The sequence below is a fragment of the Myotis daubentonii genome, chromosome 9 (genome assembly GCF_963259705.1).
Source record: "Myotis daubentonii chromosome 9, mMyoDau2.1, whole genome shotgun sequence".
Classification (NCBI taxonomy): domain Eukaryota; kingdom Metazoa; phylum Chordata; class Mammalia; order Chiroptera; family Vespertilionidae; genus Myotis; species Myotis daubentonii.
In genome coordinates, this window is record NC_081848.1 from 31165355 (window position 1) to 31184416 (window position 19062).

The 19062-nt window shown below is 40.7% G+C and overlaps 1 protein-coding gene across 4 annotated transcripts in view; it reads right to left on the reverse strand.

The window, feature by feature from the left end:
• Window positions 1-13468: 13468 nt before the first annotated feature.
• Window positions 13469-19062, reverse strand: part of EED (embryonic ectoderm development) — a 38329-nt gene continuing 32735 nt past the window's right edge. For 3 of the 4 annotated variants that reach the window (XM_059708226.1, XM_059708224.1, XM_059708225.1), the window contains 3 exons: window positions 15417-15575; window positions 14386-14459; window positions 13469-13806 (listed from right to left, as the gene is read on the reverse strand). In XM_059708226.1, the coding sequence (XP_059564209.1) occupies window positions 13680-13806; window positions 14386-14459; window positions 15417-15575 (360 nt within the window). In that variant the 3' untranslated portion in view covers window positions 13469-13679. The remainder of the gene's footprint in view (window positions 13807-14385; window positions 14460-15416; window positions 15576-19062) is intronic. The other variant, XM_059708223.1, reaches the window with a different exon arrangement.

Sequence of the window (19062 nt, forward strand, 5' to 3'; positions counted from 1 at the left end):
TGGGACCTGGGATGGAAACAATGCTAAATCCCAGACACTGAGGTGATCCGACAAACAGAACTATTAACAATTCCCCACCATTCCCACCAGTGCCCTTGAACATGAGTTTGAGAGGTACTAGTTAACCACAGTGAGAAAGTTTCAAATGACTGTGGAAAGTTGTGCTGGGCTACGATAAACTTAATCTGTCTTTTGGAATTATCTGGACAAACTTAAAAAGACAAAACAAAACTGAGCTTAGATCTCTGAATCAGGTTGGGACTCAGAGATCTGTCTTATGCTCCCTAAATGATCCTTTTTCCACAGACCAGCATTTGGGACCATTGCATGGCACAGGTTCACACAGGGGCCTAAGTAATGCAATGTTTTGCACACCTGGCCAATGAAATTATAAGTGATTCTCTTTGGGCTACTTGAAGATAACATTTTAACGCACAAATAAATTATTATTTTGGAGCGCCCCTCACAAAGGGTTTTGACCTCTGAGAGTTACAAATAGTGTTGCAGCCAGTTTTATTCCGAGATCTGAGGGAAACAATGCAGAATGCTTACTCAGAACTGGGATTATTAAGCTTGGACTCCCAGTCTTTCAGAAAGATAAACCAAACCTTTTGTAATACAAAATTTTAGCAATTTAAAAAGTAATTTTGGAGAAACCAAGATGGTGGCATAGGTAAACACCGGAGTTTGCTGCCTTGAACAACCACTTCAAAAATACAACTAAAAAACAGAACGGACATCATCCAGAACCACAGGAAGGCTGGCTGAGTGGAAATTCTACAACTAGAAGGAAAGAGAAAAGCATACCTAGACTCAGAGGAGGCGCAGTGCGGAAGTAAAATACTAAGGTGCGGAGGTGCATGCGGAGCGGGCTGGCGGCTGAGGGCGCGGTTGTCGTTTTCGATCGGGAGGGAATCTCAGGCTCTGAGCTCCAGTTCCGGGAGAGTCTCTAGGGACCCAGACTCATACAAGAGAAGCAGGACTGTCTGGCATCAGTTGGAACTCGAGGGCAGCTTTCTCTCCGAGGGGCTTGCAACGATTACTGGGACACTGAGAAGCAGAGCCTCTGAGGGCTGGACTGAGAGCAGCCATAACTGCTAGCCCCGCCCCGCCCAAGCCCTGCAGGGAGGCTTTTGCTAGATAGCCTCAGGCAAAGGCTAGATTAGCACCTCCCTAGAGATCCAGGAGCCAGGAAACCCAGAGGTCAGAGGGGGACCATCCAGTTTGCAGCTCCGTGGAACCATAAAGGACACACTCAGGGCAGACTCAGTGAGCACCAAAGCCCCATTGAAGCAAGTCTTGCCTCAGAGGGCTGTCTCCAGCACAGAAGTTCTCCCATTGCAGACACAGCTGATTCTCACAGCCAATTGGCCTGGAGGTCAATTCCTCCCTGTGATAACTACAACAATCAAGGCTTAACTACAACAAGACTGTGCACAAAGACCACAAGGGGGTGCACCAAGAGTGTCCTCCTCAGGTAATTGGGGAGTCTGAACCACTGGGCCCTAGAGGACACTCAGCAGAGAAAACCACTTTATCAACACAGGAAAGCATAAAAAATGCGGAGACAAAGAAAAAGGACACAAATGATAGAAATGGAGGAAAGCAAACTACTGGATATAGAGTTCAAAACCACACTTTTAAGGTTTTCAAGAATTTTCTAGAAACTGCCGATAAACTTAATAGGATCTACAAGAAATCTTGATGTTGTGATAAAGGACCAACTAGAAATTAAGCATACACTGACTGAAATAAAGAATATTATACAGACTCCCAACAGCAGAATAGAGGATTGCAAGAATCAAGTCAACGATTTGAAATACGAAGAAGCAAAAAACACCCAACCAGAAAAGCAAAATGAAAAAAGAATCTAAAAATACGAAGATAGTGTAAGGAGCCTCTGGGACAGCTTCAAGTGTACCAACATCAGAATTATAGGGGTGCCAGAAGATGAGAGAGAGCAAGATATTGAAAACCTATTTGAAGAAATAATGACAGAAAACTTCCCCTACCTGGTAAAAGAAATAGACTTACAAGTCCAGGAAGCGCAGAGAACCCCAAACAAAAGGAATCCAAACAGGACCACACCAAGACACATCATAATTAAAATGCCAAGAGCAAAAGACAAAGAGAGAATCTTAAAAGCAGCAAGAGAAAGAAACTCAGTTACCTACAAGGGAATACCCATACGACTGTCAGCTGATTTCTCAACAGAAACTTTGCAGGCCAGAAGGGAGTGGCAAGAAATATTGAAAGTGATGAATGCCAAGAACCTACAACCAAGATTACCTTATCCAGCAAAGCTATCATTCGGAATTGAAGGTCAGATAAAGAGCTTCACAGATAAGGAAAAGCTAAAGGAGTTCATCACCACCAAACCAGTATTATATGAAATGCTGAAAGGTATCCTTTAAGAAGAGGAAGAAGAAGAGAAAGGTAAAGATACAAATTATGAACAACAAATACATATCTATCAACAAGTGAATCTGAAAATCAAGTGAATAATCTGATGAACAGAATGAACTGGTGATTATAATAGAATCAGGGACATAGAAAGGGAGTGGACTGGCTATTTTTTTGGGGGGGAGGGGAGGAAGGGGTGAGAGGGATGCGGGAAGAGACTGGACAAAAATCGTTCACCTATGGATGAGGACAGTGGATGGGGAGTGAGGGAGGAGGGTGGGGCGGGAACTGGGAGGAGGGGAGTTATGGGGGGAAAAAAGAGGAACAAATGTAATAATCTGAACAATAAAGATTTAATTAATAAAAAAAAAGAATGCAAAAAAGGGTAATTTTTCCTCAAATTAAAAAACAACAAAAACAACAACAAATAATGGTCAATGCAGTACTGTACATTTCTCACAACCAGTGATTTTCTGACAACTCACAATTGACTAGTTTTAGCATTAAACATAAATACACACTCTTTCACTCATTACATAAAATGTAACAGAAATCACCCAACTTTTTACACTTCACATCATCCTGGGGTAAAAGAAGAAACAGCAGGTGAAATGAGTCTGCTTTCAATCTTACTCTGCATCAGAAAATGACCACAAAATACCAAGAATCTTTTTGAAATCCACTCTCTCAATTTCAGAATGATGGTCATTTTCTATAAATCAAAACAGGGGAAACCCAGAGGTGATAAATGAAAGTAGGCAAAGTTACAAACTTTATAATGTTAGAGCTATGACCTGTGGTTAAAGACACCATGTAGCATTTTCTGTTTGCTTGTATTTCTGACAGCGTGGGTCCTTGATAAAAAGTCATCTAGACTCATTTCCCTTAGATCAGAGTGTTCCAAACTGCTGGTTGAGATCCATTATTCATTGGGTTGTGAAATTAATTTAGTGAGTCACACTGCATTACAAAAACAGAAAATTTCAGATGACATCAAACAAGTGTATTTTGTTTCATGGGACATTTTTTTAGGTATATGTGTGAGATTGGCATATAATACATGTAGTCTATTTCTTACTGTGGATTGCATTTTTTAAGTTTAAAAATTACTGTCCTAGGGTGGGAAGAGATCAACCAAAGAACTTTTATGCATATATTCATAACCCATGGACACAGAGAATAGGCTGGTGGAGGCCTGTGGCTGGGGTTGGGGGCGGGCTGTAAGGGGTCAATGGGAGAAAAAAGGGGACATATATAATACTTTCAACAATAACGATTTTTTAAAAAAATTACTGTCCTAGCCCTAGCTGGTTTGGCTGAGTGGATAGAGTGTTGACCTGGGGACTGAAGTGTCCCAGGTTTGATTCCAGCCAAAGGCACATGCCTGGGTTGTGGGCTTGATTCCCCCCTCCCCATAGAGGGCGTACAGGAGGCAGCTAATCAATGATTCTCTCTCATTGATGTTTCTATCTCTCTATCCCTCTCCCTTCCTCTCTGAAATCAATAAAAATATATATATTTTAAAAATTACTGTCCTAGATGATACCTCATCCAAGCTTGAAGATGCAGTTAAGCCAAATGACTCTCCCCTTTGCCTCAATGAACATTTTACTTCTTTAAGTATTTCTAGTCAAGGTGACCATTAACTCTTTAGACCTCTATCCTTCTTTCACATTAGCTTTTAAGCAACTTTAAAAACATCTAATTTCTATCCAGTCCTTTTCCAAAGCCTATAACTATAAAGCCACATCCCAGTCCTTTCTGAGCCCATCTCTGCAACAGCAACCATCTACATTCTGGTCCCCTGCCCACAGAGCCAATGTGGCTCCCAGCTTCTCCCCTATTTCCTATCGTTGAAACAAACAGTAAATTATATTTCCTCTGGAGAAAAATGTGGGGCAGAATTGTTCTATTCATTTTACTTAAATGGACCAAAGAAACCAAGATAGAGCCAGAAAGAGACTGGTAAGACTAGTTTAGAAAAGAAATGAAAACCTATCAACAGATGTCAGTTGCTAGATGAGAGCTGCTAGGGAAAGGAAAGCACAGGGCCTCAGGCCAGCCTCAGGCAGGGCCAGCGTCATGGGCTCGTGGCATAGTATAGGGCACTGGGCTCAGAAAAACTCCATAGGTGGTTTGACGCTTTGCTGTTTCCAACTTCACATTCTTAATAATTTTATCTTTGAACTTTTATTTTAAATATATTTTTACTAGAGGCCTGGTGCATGGATTCATGCACCGGTGGCATCCCTCGGCCTGGCCTGTGGCGATCAGGCTGAAACCAGCTCTCTGACATCCCCCGAGGGGTCTCAGATTGTGAGAAGGTGGTTCTCGGGTGATGCACCCCGGTATTAGGCTCCCTCCTCTCTGGTTCTGGGTGCATCACCCAAGAACTGCAGCTGCCAAGTCACTGCAGCATGGCACCTCCAGCATTGAGCATCTGCCCTCCTGGTGGTCAGTGCATATCATAGCTACTGGTCGGAGCGTCTGCCCCCTGGTGTTATTGCATGTCATAGCTACCGGTCAGATGGTTAAATGATCGGACGGTCGCCTAGGCTTTTATTTATGGAGATTGATTTCAGAGAGGAAGGGAGAGGGAGATAGAAAAAGGGCTCCATGATGTGGAGTTAAATGGAGAGCTCATGGCTCATCAAAGCACTGGAATACTCGTGGTAAATGACTGGTAGAGGGAGTTTAGCTCAAGCATTAAATCCTGGGGAGACCCATAGTGTAGATGTCAGTCCTTGGTTCCCATTGTTCAAGAAACAAAACCACCCAGGGACTTCCACATCTTGTACTACAATTGTCCTTGTAGGCAGCCTTAAAAATTTATACTGGTGAGCACCTTGCCTCATCACAAAAGGCAATAATACATTATCAGGGTAAAGTTCTGGGTTTCGTAGACTGAAGTAACTTTCATTAGTGGCTATACTGCAATGGAAAGTGGGAGGAGACATGTTAAGGAAGATGCAAGAACCACCACCTAGTTCAGTGATGGGGAACCTATGACATGCGTGTCAGAGGTGACACGCAAACTCATTTTATTGGTTGATTTTTCTTTGTTAAGTGGCATTTAAATATATAAAATAAATATCAAAAATATAAATCTTTTACTATGGTTGCAAATATCAAAAAATTTCTATATGTGACACAGCACCAGAGTTAAGTTAGGGTTTTTCAAAATGCTGACACACCACCGAGCTCAAAAGGTTCGCCATCACTGACCTACTTCTATTATAAATGCCCACATGGTGCTCTTAGTTATCATGATAGCAAGTAAAATAATTCAATATTCTTTTTTCCCTGAATCTCCAAATGTATCATTAGACCTTTTTATCTCTTCCACAGTTATAGCTCCTCCTATTCTCCATTTGATTTTATATGCCATATTCTAAGTACTGCATTTATCCATGTATAAGATGCTATGTTTTTCTAAAATCATTAGACTGAAAATCGAGGGGCATCTTATACACGGAAGTCAGCTGAGGAGGGAGCCAGGCAGGTGCGTAGCTGCCCATACCTTGTCAAACAGGCTTCCTCCAATCAACAAGCCTTATTGTTACTGACATCAGATGATGCCCTAATTGGAGATGGAGGTGGAGAGTGAGCAGATACAACAAGGACTGGAGCATTCTGAGCCCATAAAGATGTCAAAAAATAGGAGAAACCAAGATGGCGGCATAGGTTAATGCCGGAGTTTGCTGCCTAGAACAACCACTTCAAAAATACAACTAAAAGACGGAACGGACAACATCCAGGACCACAGGAAGGCTGGCTGAGTGGAAGTTCTACAACTAGGAAGAAAGAGAATAGCATACCGAGACTCAGAGGAGGCGCAGTGCTGAAGTAAAATACTAAGGTGCGGAGTGCATGCGGAGCTGGCTGGCGGCTGAGGGCGCAGTTGTCTGTTTCAATCGGGAGGGAGTCTCAGGCTCTGAGCTCCAGTTCCGGGCGAGTATCTAGGGACCCAGACTCAAACGGGAGAAGAGGGACTGTCTGGCTTCGGTCGGAACTCGAACGCAGCTTTCTGTCCGAAGTTTGCAGCGGTTGCTAGGACTCTGAGAGGCAGAGCCTCTGGGGACGGGACTGAGAGCAGCCATAACTGCTCGCTCCGCCCACCCTGTAGATCCCCTGGGACCCGCCCCGCCCAAGCCCTGCACAGAGGCAAAGGCTAGATTAGCACCTCTCTAGAGGACAGAAGTTTTCTCACTGCAGACATAGCTGATTCTCACAGCCACTTGGCCTGGAAGTCAAAACCCCCAGTATTACCTATAACAATCAAGGCTTAACTACAACAAGACCGTGCACAAAGACCACTAGGGGGTGCACCAAGAAAACATAAAAAAATGCAGAGACAAAGAAACAGGACACAAATGTCAGAAATGGAAGATATAGAGCTCAAAACCACACTTTTAAGGTCTTTCAATAATTTTCTAGAAACTGCCGATAAATGTAGTGAGCTCCTCAAGAAATCTAATGAGACCCTCGATGTAGTGATAACCAACTAGAAATTAAGCATACACTGACTGAAATAAAGAATATTATACAGACTCCCAACAGCAGACCAGAGGAGTACAAGAATCAAGTCAAAGATTTGAAATGTGAAGAAGCAAAAAACACCCAACCGGAAAAGCAAAATGAAAAAAGAATCCGAAAATACGAAGATAGTGTAAGGAGCCTCTGGGACAGCTTCAAGTGTACCAACATCAGAATTATAGGGGTGCCAGAAGATGAGAGAGAGCAAGACATTGAAAACCTATTTGAAGAAATAATGACAGAAAACTTCCCCTACCTGGTGATAGAAATAGACTTACAGGCCCAGGAAGCGCAGAGAACCCCAAACAAAAGGAATCCAAAGAGGACCACACCAAGACACATCATAATTAAAATGCCAAGAGCAAAAGACAAAGAGAGAATCTTAAAAGCAGCAAGAGAAAGAAACTCAGTTACCTACAAGGGAATATCCATACGACTGTCAGCTGATTTCTCAACAGAAACTTTGCAGGCCAAAAGGGAGTGGCAAGAAATATTGAAAGTGATGAATGCCAAGAACCTACAACCAAGATTACTTTATCCAGCAAAGCTATCATTCGGAATTGAAGGTCAGATAAAGAGCTTCACAGATAAGGAAAAGCTAAAGGAGTTCATCACCACCAAACCAGTATTATATGAAATGCTGAAAGGTATCCTTTAAGAAGAGGAAGAAGAGAAAGGTAAAGATACAAATTATAAACAACAAATATGCATCTATCAACAAGTGAATCTAAGAATCAAGTGATTAAGTAATGTGATGAACAGAATGAACTGGTGATTATAATAGAATCAGGGACATAGAAAGGGAATGGACTGACTATTCTTGGGGGGGAAAGGGGTGTGGGAGATGGGGGAAGTGACTGGACAAAAATCGTGCACCTATGGATGAGGACAGTGGGTGGGGAGTGAGGGCGGAGGGTGGGGTGGGAACTGGGAGGAGGGGAGTTATGGGGGGGGAAAAGAGGAACAAATGTAATAATCTGAACAATGAAGATTTAATTTATAAAAAAAAATGTCAAGAAATAAAAAGATAAATACCGGTAAGTGAACTTTTTAATCTGCAAAATTGAAACTGAATGTAATCAGCTATGCAAAAGAGCATGGAAATAGAGTTGCAGAGACAATTTGGACCACCGTCCACTGAGTGTCTAATCAGACAGTGGAGAAAACAGGAAGAACAACTCCTTAAAGATGCCAAAAAACAAGGCCTTAAAAGGAAAACCAGCAAACTGTTTAACATTGATTTCTTAATCTTGGGTTGGAAAAGTGGGGGGCATCTTATACATGGAAAAAATACAGTAATTTCTTAGGATCTTTTCCAGTTCATTAATTTCTATTCATTATTTCAACAGTTAAACTTTTCATTCCTAAAAGTTGTTTTTTTCAAATCCTTGTTCATCTTGGTAGCCTCTGCTTGCTCATGTTTCTTGCCCATGTTTTATTTAAGTGTTTCATTTAACAAATATTTATTGAGCACCTACTACATGCAAGACAGATCTAGGTGTTGGGAATTATATAGGAAACAACAAAACTACAGCCCGCCTGGCTGGTGATGCTCAGTGGTTAAGTGCCAACCTATATGAACCAGGTCATGGGTTTGATTCCATTATGGCATATGCCTGGGTTGTGGGCTCAATCCCCAGTATGGATTGATGATTCTCTCTCATTATTAATGTTTCTCTTTCTCTTCCTTCCTCTCTGAAATCAGTAAAAATATTTGAAAAAAACACCACCTCATAAAGCCTATATCCCAGTGGAAAAACTGCAACAAATCAAATAAGTACCCTATATAATAAAAGCCTAATATGCTAAGTGCCCAGTTGTCCATTCAACTAATCAAAGCGTAATATGCTAATGATGTGCTAAGGCCACTCAACTGTTAGCTATGACATGCACTGACGACTGGGGGAAGACGCTCTGACTGGTAGGTGAGCTTGCTGCTAGGGTCTGGCTGATTGGGACTGAGCAAGATGGACCAGACACACCCTGGAGCTCTCCTATAGTCCCTCCCCAGCACTGATCATGCACTGGTGGGGTCCCTTGGCCTGGCCTGCACCCTCTTGCAATATGGGACCCCTTGGGGATGTCGGAGAGCCGGTTTTGGCCTAATTCCCCAGACCAGGCTGAGGGACCCCACTGGTGCACGAATTCATACACCAGGCCTCTAGTACAGTGTATTAGGTGACAATTGAAATGGAGAATAAGCAAGGAATGAGGAGAGTACACATATTTTTTTTTTAATTGCTTAAAGTATTACAAAGGGTATTACATATGTATCCATTTTATCCCCCCGCCCTAGAGTCCCCTAGCCTCCCCTATCACCCAGTGTCTTATGTCCATTGGTTATGCTTATATGCATGCATACAAGTCCTTTAGTTGATCGAGAGTACACATATTTAAATGAGGCTTTTATTTCTGATAATTCCAAAATCTGATCTTCGGTGCTCTGTATATTGTGTATTGTTTTAACTGTCAGAGCAGCTTATTTCATTATCTACTTGGTTTTAAAAGCTAGTGTTGGCAACAGGGGGGGAGAACCAAGATGGCGGCATAGGTTAACGCCGGAGTTTGCTGCTTTGAACAACTACTTCAAAAGTGAAACCAAAAAACGGAAGGGACATCACCCAGAACCACAGGAACGCTGGCTGAGTAGAAGTCCTACAACTAGGAGGAAAGAGAAACGCACACGGACACTCAGAGGAGGCGCAGTGCTGAAGTCAAATTCTGAGGTGCGGAGTTGCGGAGCGGGCTGGCGGCGGAGGGCGCGGTTGTTGTTTTCAATCGGGAGGGAGTCGCAGACTCTGAGCACCAGATCCGGGCGAGTCTTTAGGGACCCAGACTCAAACGGGAGAAGCGGGACTGTCTGGCTTCGGTCAGAGCGAGTGCAGCTTTCTCTCCGAGCTTTGCAGCGGGTGCTGGGACTCAGAGAGGCAGAGCCCCTGGGGACAGGACTGAGAGCCGCCGTAACTGCTCTCTCCGGCCTACCCTGTTGATCCTGTGCGACCCGCCCCGCCCAAGCCCTGCACAGAGGCATTTGCCGGATAGCCTCAGGCAAAGGCTAGATTAGCACCTCCCTAGAGGACAGAAGTTCTCTCACTGCTGACACAGCTGATTCTCAGAGCCACTTGGCCTGGAGGTCAAACCCTCCCTGGAATTAGCTACAACAATCAAGATTTAACTATAAGACTGCGAACAAAGACCACTAGGGGGTGCACCAAGGAAGCATAACAAAATGCGGAGACAAAGAAACAGGACAAAATTGTCAATGGAAGATATAGAGTTCAGAACCACACTTTTAAGGTCTCTCAAGAACTGTTTAGAAGCTGCCGATAAGCTTAATGCGATCTACACGAAAACTAATAAGACCCTCGATCTTATATTGGGGAACCAACTAGAAATTAAGCATACACGGATTGAAATAACGAATATTATACAGACGCCCGACAGCAGACCAGAGGAGCGCAAGAATCAAGTCAATGATTTGAAATGCGAGGAAGCAAAAAACATCCAACCGGAAAAGCAAAATGAAAAAAGAATCCGAAAATGCGAGGATAGTGTAAGGAGCCTCTGGGACAGCTTCAAGCGTACCAACATCAGAATTATAGGGGTGCCAGAAGAGGAGAGAGAGCAAGATATTGAAAACCTATTTGAAGAAATAATGACAGAAAACTTCCCCCACCTGGTGAAAGAAATGGACTTACAGGTCCAAGAAGCGCGGAGAACCCCAAACAAAAGGAATCCAAAGAGGACCACACCAAGACACATCATAATTAAAATGCCAAGAGCAAAAGATAAAGAGAGAATCTTAAAAACAGCAAGAGAAAGAAACTCAGTTACCTACAAGGGAATACCCATACGACTGTCAGCGGATTTCTCAACAGAAACTTTGCAGGCCAAAAGGGAGTGGCAAGAAATATTCAAAGTGATGAATACCAAGAACCTACAACCAAGATTACTTTATCCAGCAAAGCTATCATTCAGAATTGAAGGTCAGATAAAGAGCTTCACAGATAAGGAAAAGCTAAAGGAGTTCATCACCACCAAACCAGGATTATATGAAATGCTGAAAGGTATCCTTTAAGAAGAGGAAGAGGAAGAAAAAGATAAAGATACAAATTATGAACAGCAAATGTCCATCTATCAACAGGTGAATCTAAGAATCAAGTGAATAAATAATCTGATGAACAGAATGAACTGTTGATTATGATGGAATCAGGGACATAGAAAGGGAATGGACTGACTATTCTTGGCGGGGAAAGGGGTGTGGGAGATGTGGGAGGAGACTAGACAAAGGTCGTGCACCTATGGATGAGGACAGTGGGTGGGGAGTGGGGGCGGAGGGTGGGGCGGGAACTGGGAGGAGGGGAGTTATGGGGGGAAAAAAAGGAGGAGCAAGTTTAATAATCTGAACAATAAAGATTTAATTTAAAAAATAAATAAAAAATAAAAGCTAGTGTCCTTATTTTTATAATTAGTTTTACTGGACTACAGCCAGGCCCATTCTTTTACATCAAGTATGTCAAATTCAAAGGCTAACACAAGCCAAATAAATGAGGCATGTGGCCTGTGGGCTGCGAGTTTGACATGCTTGCTTTACATATTGTGGCTGCATTCACATTATATATAGCAGCAGAGTTGAGTTGACGTGATAGAGACTGTATAGCTCACAAAACCTAAAATATTTACTATCTGGCTACTTACGAAAAAGTTTGCAGGCCTCTGATCTACACAGAGATATACACAGGAACTAAAAAGAAAAAAACTGAAATGGGCACTAACATATACTGTTGGAGCAAGTGAACTGGTACAACCTTAATAAAAATACACTTTTGCCGAAACCGGTTTGGCTCAGTGGATAGAGCGTCAGCTTGCAGACTGAAAGGTCCCAGGTTTGATTCCGGTCAAGGGCATGTACCTTGGTTGCGGGCACATCCCCAGAAGGAGATGTGCAGGAGGCAGCTGATCGATGTTTCTCTCTCATCTGTGTTTCTAACTCTTTCCCTTCCTCTATGTAAAAAACCAAAAAATATATTTTTTAAAAATACACTTTCATTCAGTAACAAATTCTGACAAATAAGTCTAAGGAAATAATCAGGGAAGTACACAAAAACTTGTGTGGTAGGCTGTTAGTCAAAACATCCTATATAATAAAAGCCTAATATGCTAAGTATCCAGTCATCCAGGAGGCCGTTCAACCAATCAAAGCATAATATGCTAATGATATGCTAAGACCGCTCAACTGCTTGCTATGACATTCACTGACTACCAGGGGGCAGACGCTCTGACTGGTATGTTAGCTTGCTGCTGGGGTCTGGCCAATTGGGACTGAGCGAGACAGGCTGGACACACCCTGTAGCCCTCCTGCAATCCCTCCCCAGCCCCGATCGTGCACTGGTAGGGTCCTTCGGTCTAGCCTGCACCCTCTCGCAATCAGGGACCCCTTGGGGGATGTTGGAGAGCCAGTTTTGGCCTGATCCCGCAGGCCAGGCCGAGGGACCCCACTGGTGCACGAATTCGTGCACTGGGCCTCTAGTTATTTATAATAGCAAAAAGTTAGAAGCGCCTGGCTGGTGAGGCTCAGAGGTTGAGTGTCAACTTATGAACCTGGAGGTCAGTTATGGTCAGGGCATATACCTGGGTTGCGGCTCAATGCCCAGTGGGGTTTGTGCAGGAAGCAGCCAATCAATGATTCTCTCTCATCACTGATGTTTCCATCTCTCTCTCTCCCCCTTTCCCTTCTCTGAAATAAAAAAAAATTTATTTTTATAAAAGTTAGAATTAACATATCCCAAAAGATATTAAATAATGGTATGTTCATGGGATGGTATGGTTTTATAGAAATATGCTCATGAATTTAAAAACTTGGTAAAATTCAGTCTTTTATATTTTACCTTGGCTCCTCTCATTTTACCTCCGACCTCATTCTATAATCACCCAGGTTTTCTTCATTTGCTCTGCTTCAGGTTAAACCCTCCACTTGTCATCTTGGTGCTAACTCTTTGGGGATTTTTCTGGACTTTCATATCTCATTCTCACTCTTGCTGTTTCTTGCCCATAAACATAAGCAAAACACTATGTTTGAGACAAAATAACCAACTACTCTCAACCTTATGACCTTTTTTAAGTGGGACCAAAGTTTATTTAGAGAAGACAGTCTATTTCTTTTAACCAATAACCTTCCAGAAAGGGGGATAGAAGCTCACTATACAAACATATTCCCCATTTCTTCCATTTTTCAACTCACTACACCTAAGCTTCTATACCCTACCCTCCCTTGCTCTAATGATATTTCCACTATAACTAATGACCAAGTTGTAAATTGAATGGCAATATTTTTTAACTGTAAGGATAGGTTATTAGAACATTACTGTTACAACTCTAAAATTTTAAACATAATTACTTACTATTACATTATATAGCCTACTCCAGTTAAGTGAACTACAAGAAATTGATCATTACAAAAAGATAAGGCATAATTTTATTACTTTCAACATTTCTTTTCATCACAATAAAAATAAACTAAAATAACACGTGGCTTTATAAAAATAAATTTTTATTAAAAGCAGTAGAGTCTGAGCAGGAGACAGTACAAAGAGTGTAAACAATGTAAACATCACTACATTCAGCTCAGCCTGATTGAATGCTGAAAGACAACTCTAAATGCTCTATGTGCCCTTACTAGCAAGATACATTAATTCTACTATACACAGAAAACACACTCTAATTTGATTAGGAACAATATTTCATCGAAGTCGGTCCCATCGCCAAATACTGGCATCATCACAAACAGCTATGAGAATGCTGCTATCCCTGCTAAAACTGGTTTGTCGAATAGCAGTAGCACATTTTTGATGAGTCAGTGTTGTACATCTAAGGAGAAAACATGACAACAGGTTAAAATACCATACATACATAATGTTGCCAATATCTAACTTAAAACAATAAAGTAGAAAATGATTAGCTGTCCCAACGCATAGAGAAGGCATCTGAAAACAGAACATACTTTATTAAGAGCTCAATCTCAGATTTTAAAATACCTGGGTATATTTTAAATTCAATAGGCACCATATAACTTATATGAAAAAAATAAGTTGTTATCAGGTACTTATGAAAAACAATCATTAGAATAAAAAATATTTTAAAGTACTCTAAGACATGCAAATATTACAAATGATTTAAAGATGGCATTGTAAGTATAAGTTACTTCCTCTATATTTGGTGTAGCAAAAGACAAGATATGGAAGGTAAAAAAGAGTGAGGGCATGATAGTATACGTTCTCTAATAGCTACAGTTAATCTCTTGAGTTCTTGGTTTTTATTTCTATTACAGCTTGCATAAGATCTGCCTAATGGTACTTTTATTTGTGCACTGATCTGTTCTTTCAAATTATGAAGTATTTGGAAACAAGAAAAAAAAGAATATGAAGGCAGGAATTTCTAAATACTTACTTGGCTTTATGAGGATCTTCTACTTCTAAATCCCAAACATAAAGTTTGCCAACCTGATTGCCCAATGCAAGCATCTGTATAAATATATTAAAAAAAAAACCCACCAAATTATTAAAATAAGCTTTAAAGATTTCAAGCAATCCTAAGAGAGCTTTCTTATTTTGGGAAAACGTCAGCTCCATCCTCTGGTTATGCTCTTGATTACTTCTTTGCATCTTATATTTCTGATTTGTAAATGGGGATAACAGCAACTAATACTTCACAGAGGTGTCTTGAGTAAAAAAGAAGGCATGTCGCAAATTTATGACGAGCTTTACAATTTACACTATAATACATGTACTCTTTATTATGTCTTAAAGAACTGTAGCAGCCCTGGCTGGTTTGGCTCAGTGGATAGAGCGTCAGCCTGGGGACTGAAGGGTCCTGGGTTTAATTCTGGTCAAGGGGACATGCCTGGGGTTTCGGACACAATCCCCAGTAGGGGGCATGCAGGAGGCAGCCAATTGATGATTCTCTCTCATCATTGATGTTTCTATCTCTATCTCCTTCTCCCTTCCTCTCTGAAATAAATAAAAATATATTTTTAAAAAAACTGTAGCTAAAGCTATAGAAAGATCTTCCAAAAATGTTCATATAAATACTCAGATAATTCATTACCAACAAAAACCTAATACCAAATTTCTTCAAAAATTTAGGTAACTACTATTTTGTTTCTAACTTTCATGTTTGTTAAGTTTTTCTGAGGTAAAGACACATAAAAACATTAATTTTAATCACCAAAACATTACATTTTAGTAACAGATGTTGTAGAAAATAAACACCTAACTACCACTCCTGACACCTGTCAATTTCATTTTTAAGCATTGCAGATGGTGTTCAGAGCCACAAGGATAGAATAAATAATATCAAAGGCCCAAACAATTAATACAAACCATCAAGATAGAGTCTCAAAACTACAGATGCATAACAGAGAAAACTAAAATTACCATGGCTTTAAGTAAAATAATTTCAAAATGGAAAAACGTTGCTACCTTTTGCCAGAAATCCATAGAAAATCTCATGTACCAAATGTCACACTGGCTGTAATCAAATCGCCCAAGAATAGTCACATTAGACTCACTGGGCTTAATTTTGTCTATATCATCTTCCATTTTGCCAGGTTTCCAGCACACAATGGCATTTTCACAAGACTTTAAAAGAGAGATGAGAAAAAAAAAATTACTTGTAGAACTGAATTATAAATACTGAAACAAAGCTTTTCTCTATTATCATTTTAGAACTGACAGCTCATAGAACCTGGTTATCCATCTAAGTAAGTGATATACATTCATTTATATTTGTAGAGTTAATGTTCACATTTGAGGATAAGAAGTCTGATTTATTAACAGATTTTGGCAATACAAAGGCATTACACTGTCTGAACTATTTATTTTAAAAGTCACAATTTGTTTTCCAAACCAAACCAAATCCAGCTCTTGATACATTAGCATCCAGAGACTTGAAGTGTTTTATAGCAAAGGTAAAAATTACAGTGTAGTAGAATACATAGCTCTTCAGTATGGCTCCTGCTTTTTACTTCACTAGTTTCATCCTTCCCTATCCAACTGGTTCCCTTTATCTGTTAACTATAAATCCTCATTCATTAGCTTTCCTATGAAATTCACAAAAAGGGATTTAGAGACCAGATTATATGTACAAGGCATAAAAGCAGTGGTTTACTTTTAAGACATTGATATGAGGATGAGATTGAAATAGGCTAAGTTATATCTTTCTTATCGTCTAACTTCAAATCTTTGCATACATTCTACTTAAGCAACAAGTGGTAAACAATATAATGGAAAAATATTTGCAAATCAGTGGGCACTACTCAGATTACTATGTAGGTCTCTGGTTTGCCATTAAGGGACACCTGGCAATCTCTCTGGCCTCTACTGAATACAGGCTACTGAACACCTTACAATGTATTTCAACAGGTGTCAGGACTGAAAATTACTGGTGTAGGTAAAGTTTCACAGGACACAGCCTACATAATTCCATGTGGCAACCCTGTGGGGGTGACCAGCGTTGAAACACTTAGGGTGGGGACAACATTCTTTTTTCCTTCTTTACCTTTTTCAAATTACATAAAATCCCAGGACTATTTATTTACAAGTTCTTTACTGTAAAGTACCTTAGATATCACCTAGTCTGAATGACTCTTCCCTAAGTGCACAGTTGAGTTGATAGCCTGTAGTTTTCTCAATCATCCTGGCCCCCGCCCTAATTAATCAGAATCTTTGGGATAGGAGGCTGAAACAGAAGTGTAAAATAGCTGTTCAAGTGCTTCTTATTGCCTACATTGATAAAGGATCCTAGTAGAGTCCCCTCATGGATAACTAAAGCATAGGGAGGTAAAAAGAATTTATCCACATTAATGGATGGCTGTACTCGAAATCACCTAGAGAGCTTTTTAAAATTACGCATTCCTAGGCCCTTGTGCCAGATTTATAATCTGTGGGGTAAGGTCTACAATGTTCTCCCAATGATTTTGATGCAGAGCCAGATTTGAGACCACCAGTATAGTTTATTCAGTTCAGCTTCTCACTTAAAATGCAGAAATCCTTTCCCACCATCTGATGAAGTTCTAAGAGCAGAAATTTTACAGCCTTTTTACTTCCAAAATGACAGACTAGACAGACATTCCCTTATTTGTCCCACTACATACAACTTTAGAAAGTCTAAAAAATAGAGAGGAGGCAGAATGATTAGGTATCCTGGGACATGCAGGAAATGTAGCTCCCCAATTTTCTTTTCCCTCATTTATGTATCTCAGGCAAGATGCTGGAAAAGTCAGCAACTCAACAATTCTAACGGGTGAAGCTAGACAGACAAAAACAAAACAAAACAAAACAAACCCAACCTCCTAGTCCCCAAAGCCTGCTCTCTACAAGAGACCAGGAAATGGCAACCTAGCAAGAGAGAAAATTTTCAAACAAATTCTCTAACTACAGCCAAATACCAAAAACAAAACAAAACAAAAAGACGCCCCAAACCAACTGTGGACCTGCACCTATATGGTCCAGCAAAAACTCAGTGGGAAACCCTTCCCAGGTAATAACTAAACATCTCAGTACATAATAACCCTGACTCGCTCTGTAATGAGGTGACTCTTCCTTCTCTTTGGCTGGGGTGGGATCAGAGGGTACCATCTACAGTGTCAGTGGAGACCACCCAAGGAGCAGTAATGAGTCCCATCAGCCCCTTCTGCTAGGGTGGTGTCACCTGAGCTGCAGTGGAAAGCCTGAACTCCCATCCCAGCAATAATGAAACACCATCACCCAATCAAGGGAGAATGTGAACTTCCCTTGCTACCTGCCAATCATGAAGCAGTGCTCCCCCTCCCCAGTTGAAGAAAATTTATCAGAGGAAGCCTGATGTAGATCTAAATAAAAGACCCAGAGATTGTAACATAATACCCAAAATATCCAGATCTCAATCTCAGCGCTCTCCTTGGAGCGTGCCCATGCCCTTTTGTAAGGCACCTACTTTTTGTAAGCTCTTGGAGTCCCCATGGGACTTGCAATGAGAGGAAGAGTGGGCAGCAAAACCACTGAACCTGTCCCCAAGGCCCCTTTTCTCTAATTTCAGGGAGCCAATAGCAGCCCCACCTAGGCTCTCCTGTTGCTGCTTCTACTCTAAATCCCCTTTTTTCCACTGTCCCCAGCTTTAATAAATGTACTCTACAAATAAATAAATAAAACATGAAAGTCTCAACTTTAATGAGAAAACAGATGTCAACCCAGAGATGACATAAATGTTAGCACTATCTGACAAGGGTTTTAAAGTAGCCATCATAAAAATGCTTCAATTCAAGGAGTTGAGTGAACCCCAAAAAGATAAACTTAAAGAAATTTGTGTTAAGATTTATCATAGTCAAACTTTTGGAAACTCCACACAAAGAAAACAATATCCTGATTGCATTTAAGACAGAAAGAATAATTCCAATGATGGTAGATTTCTCATCAGAAACCATGGAAACCAGAAAGAGGAGCCACGACATTTTTCAAATATTTAAGAAAAGAATTGCAATACAAAATCCTGTATACAGTGACTATACCTTTAAGGAATGAAGAGGAAATAAGGACATTCTCAGACTATGAAAAATGAAGATAATTTGTCACTAGCAGACCTACCCTAAAAGAATGGCTACAGGAAGTTTTATGAACAGAAAGAAAATGATATTATGAAGGGTTCTTGAAACATCAAACATTAAGAAGGACAAAAAAATGCAAAATGAGTAAATACAATATTCACCATTCCCTCTTGAGTTTTTAAATTACATTTAATGGTTGAAGCAAAAACTGTAATACTGTTTGATGTAGTTCTTCATTCTAAAGGGAATGTTTCAGACAATTTTAAGTAGAGGGAAAAGTGAAGTAAAGGAAAGTTTCTACACCTCACTTGAAGGGTAAAATGTTGATTTACAGTTAAGTAGACTGATATACAGGTGACCCTTGAACAACAGAGGTATGAACTGTGCAGGTCTATTGAAAAAAAGCTATTTTCGATCTGCAGGTGAGACTCAGCATATGCAGAGGATCAACTGCAGTTACACACAGATTTTTGACTGCATGGAGGTCAGCATCTTCTAAACCACCATATTGTCCTAAGGTAGCGGTTCTCAACTTGTGGGTTGCG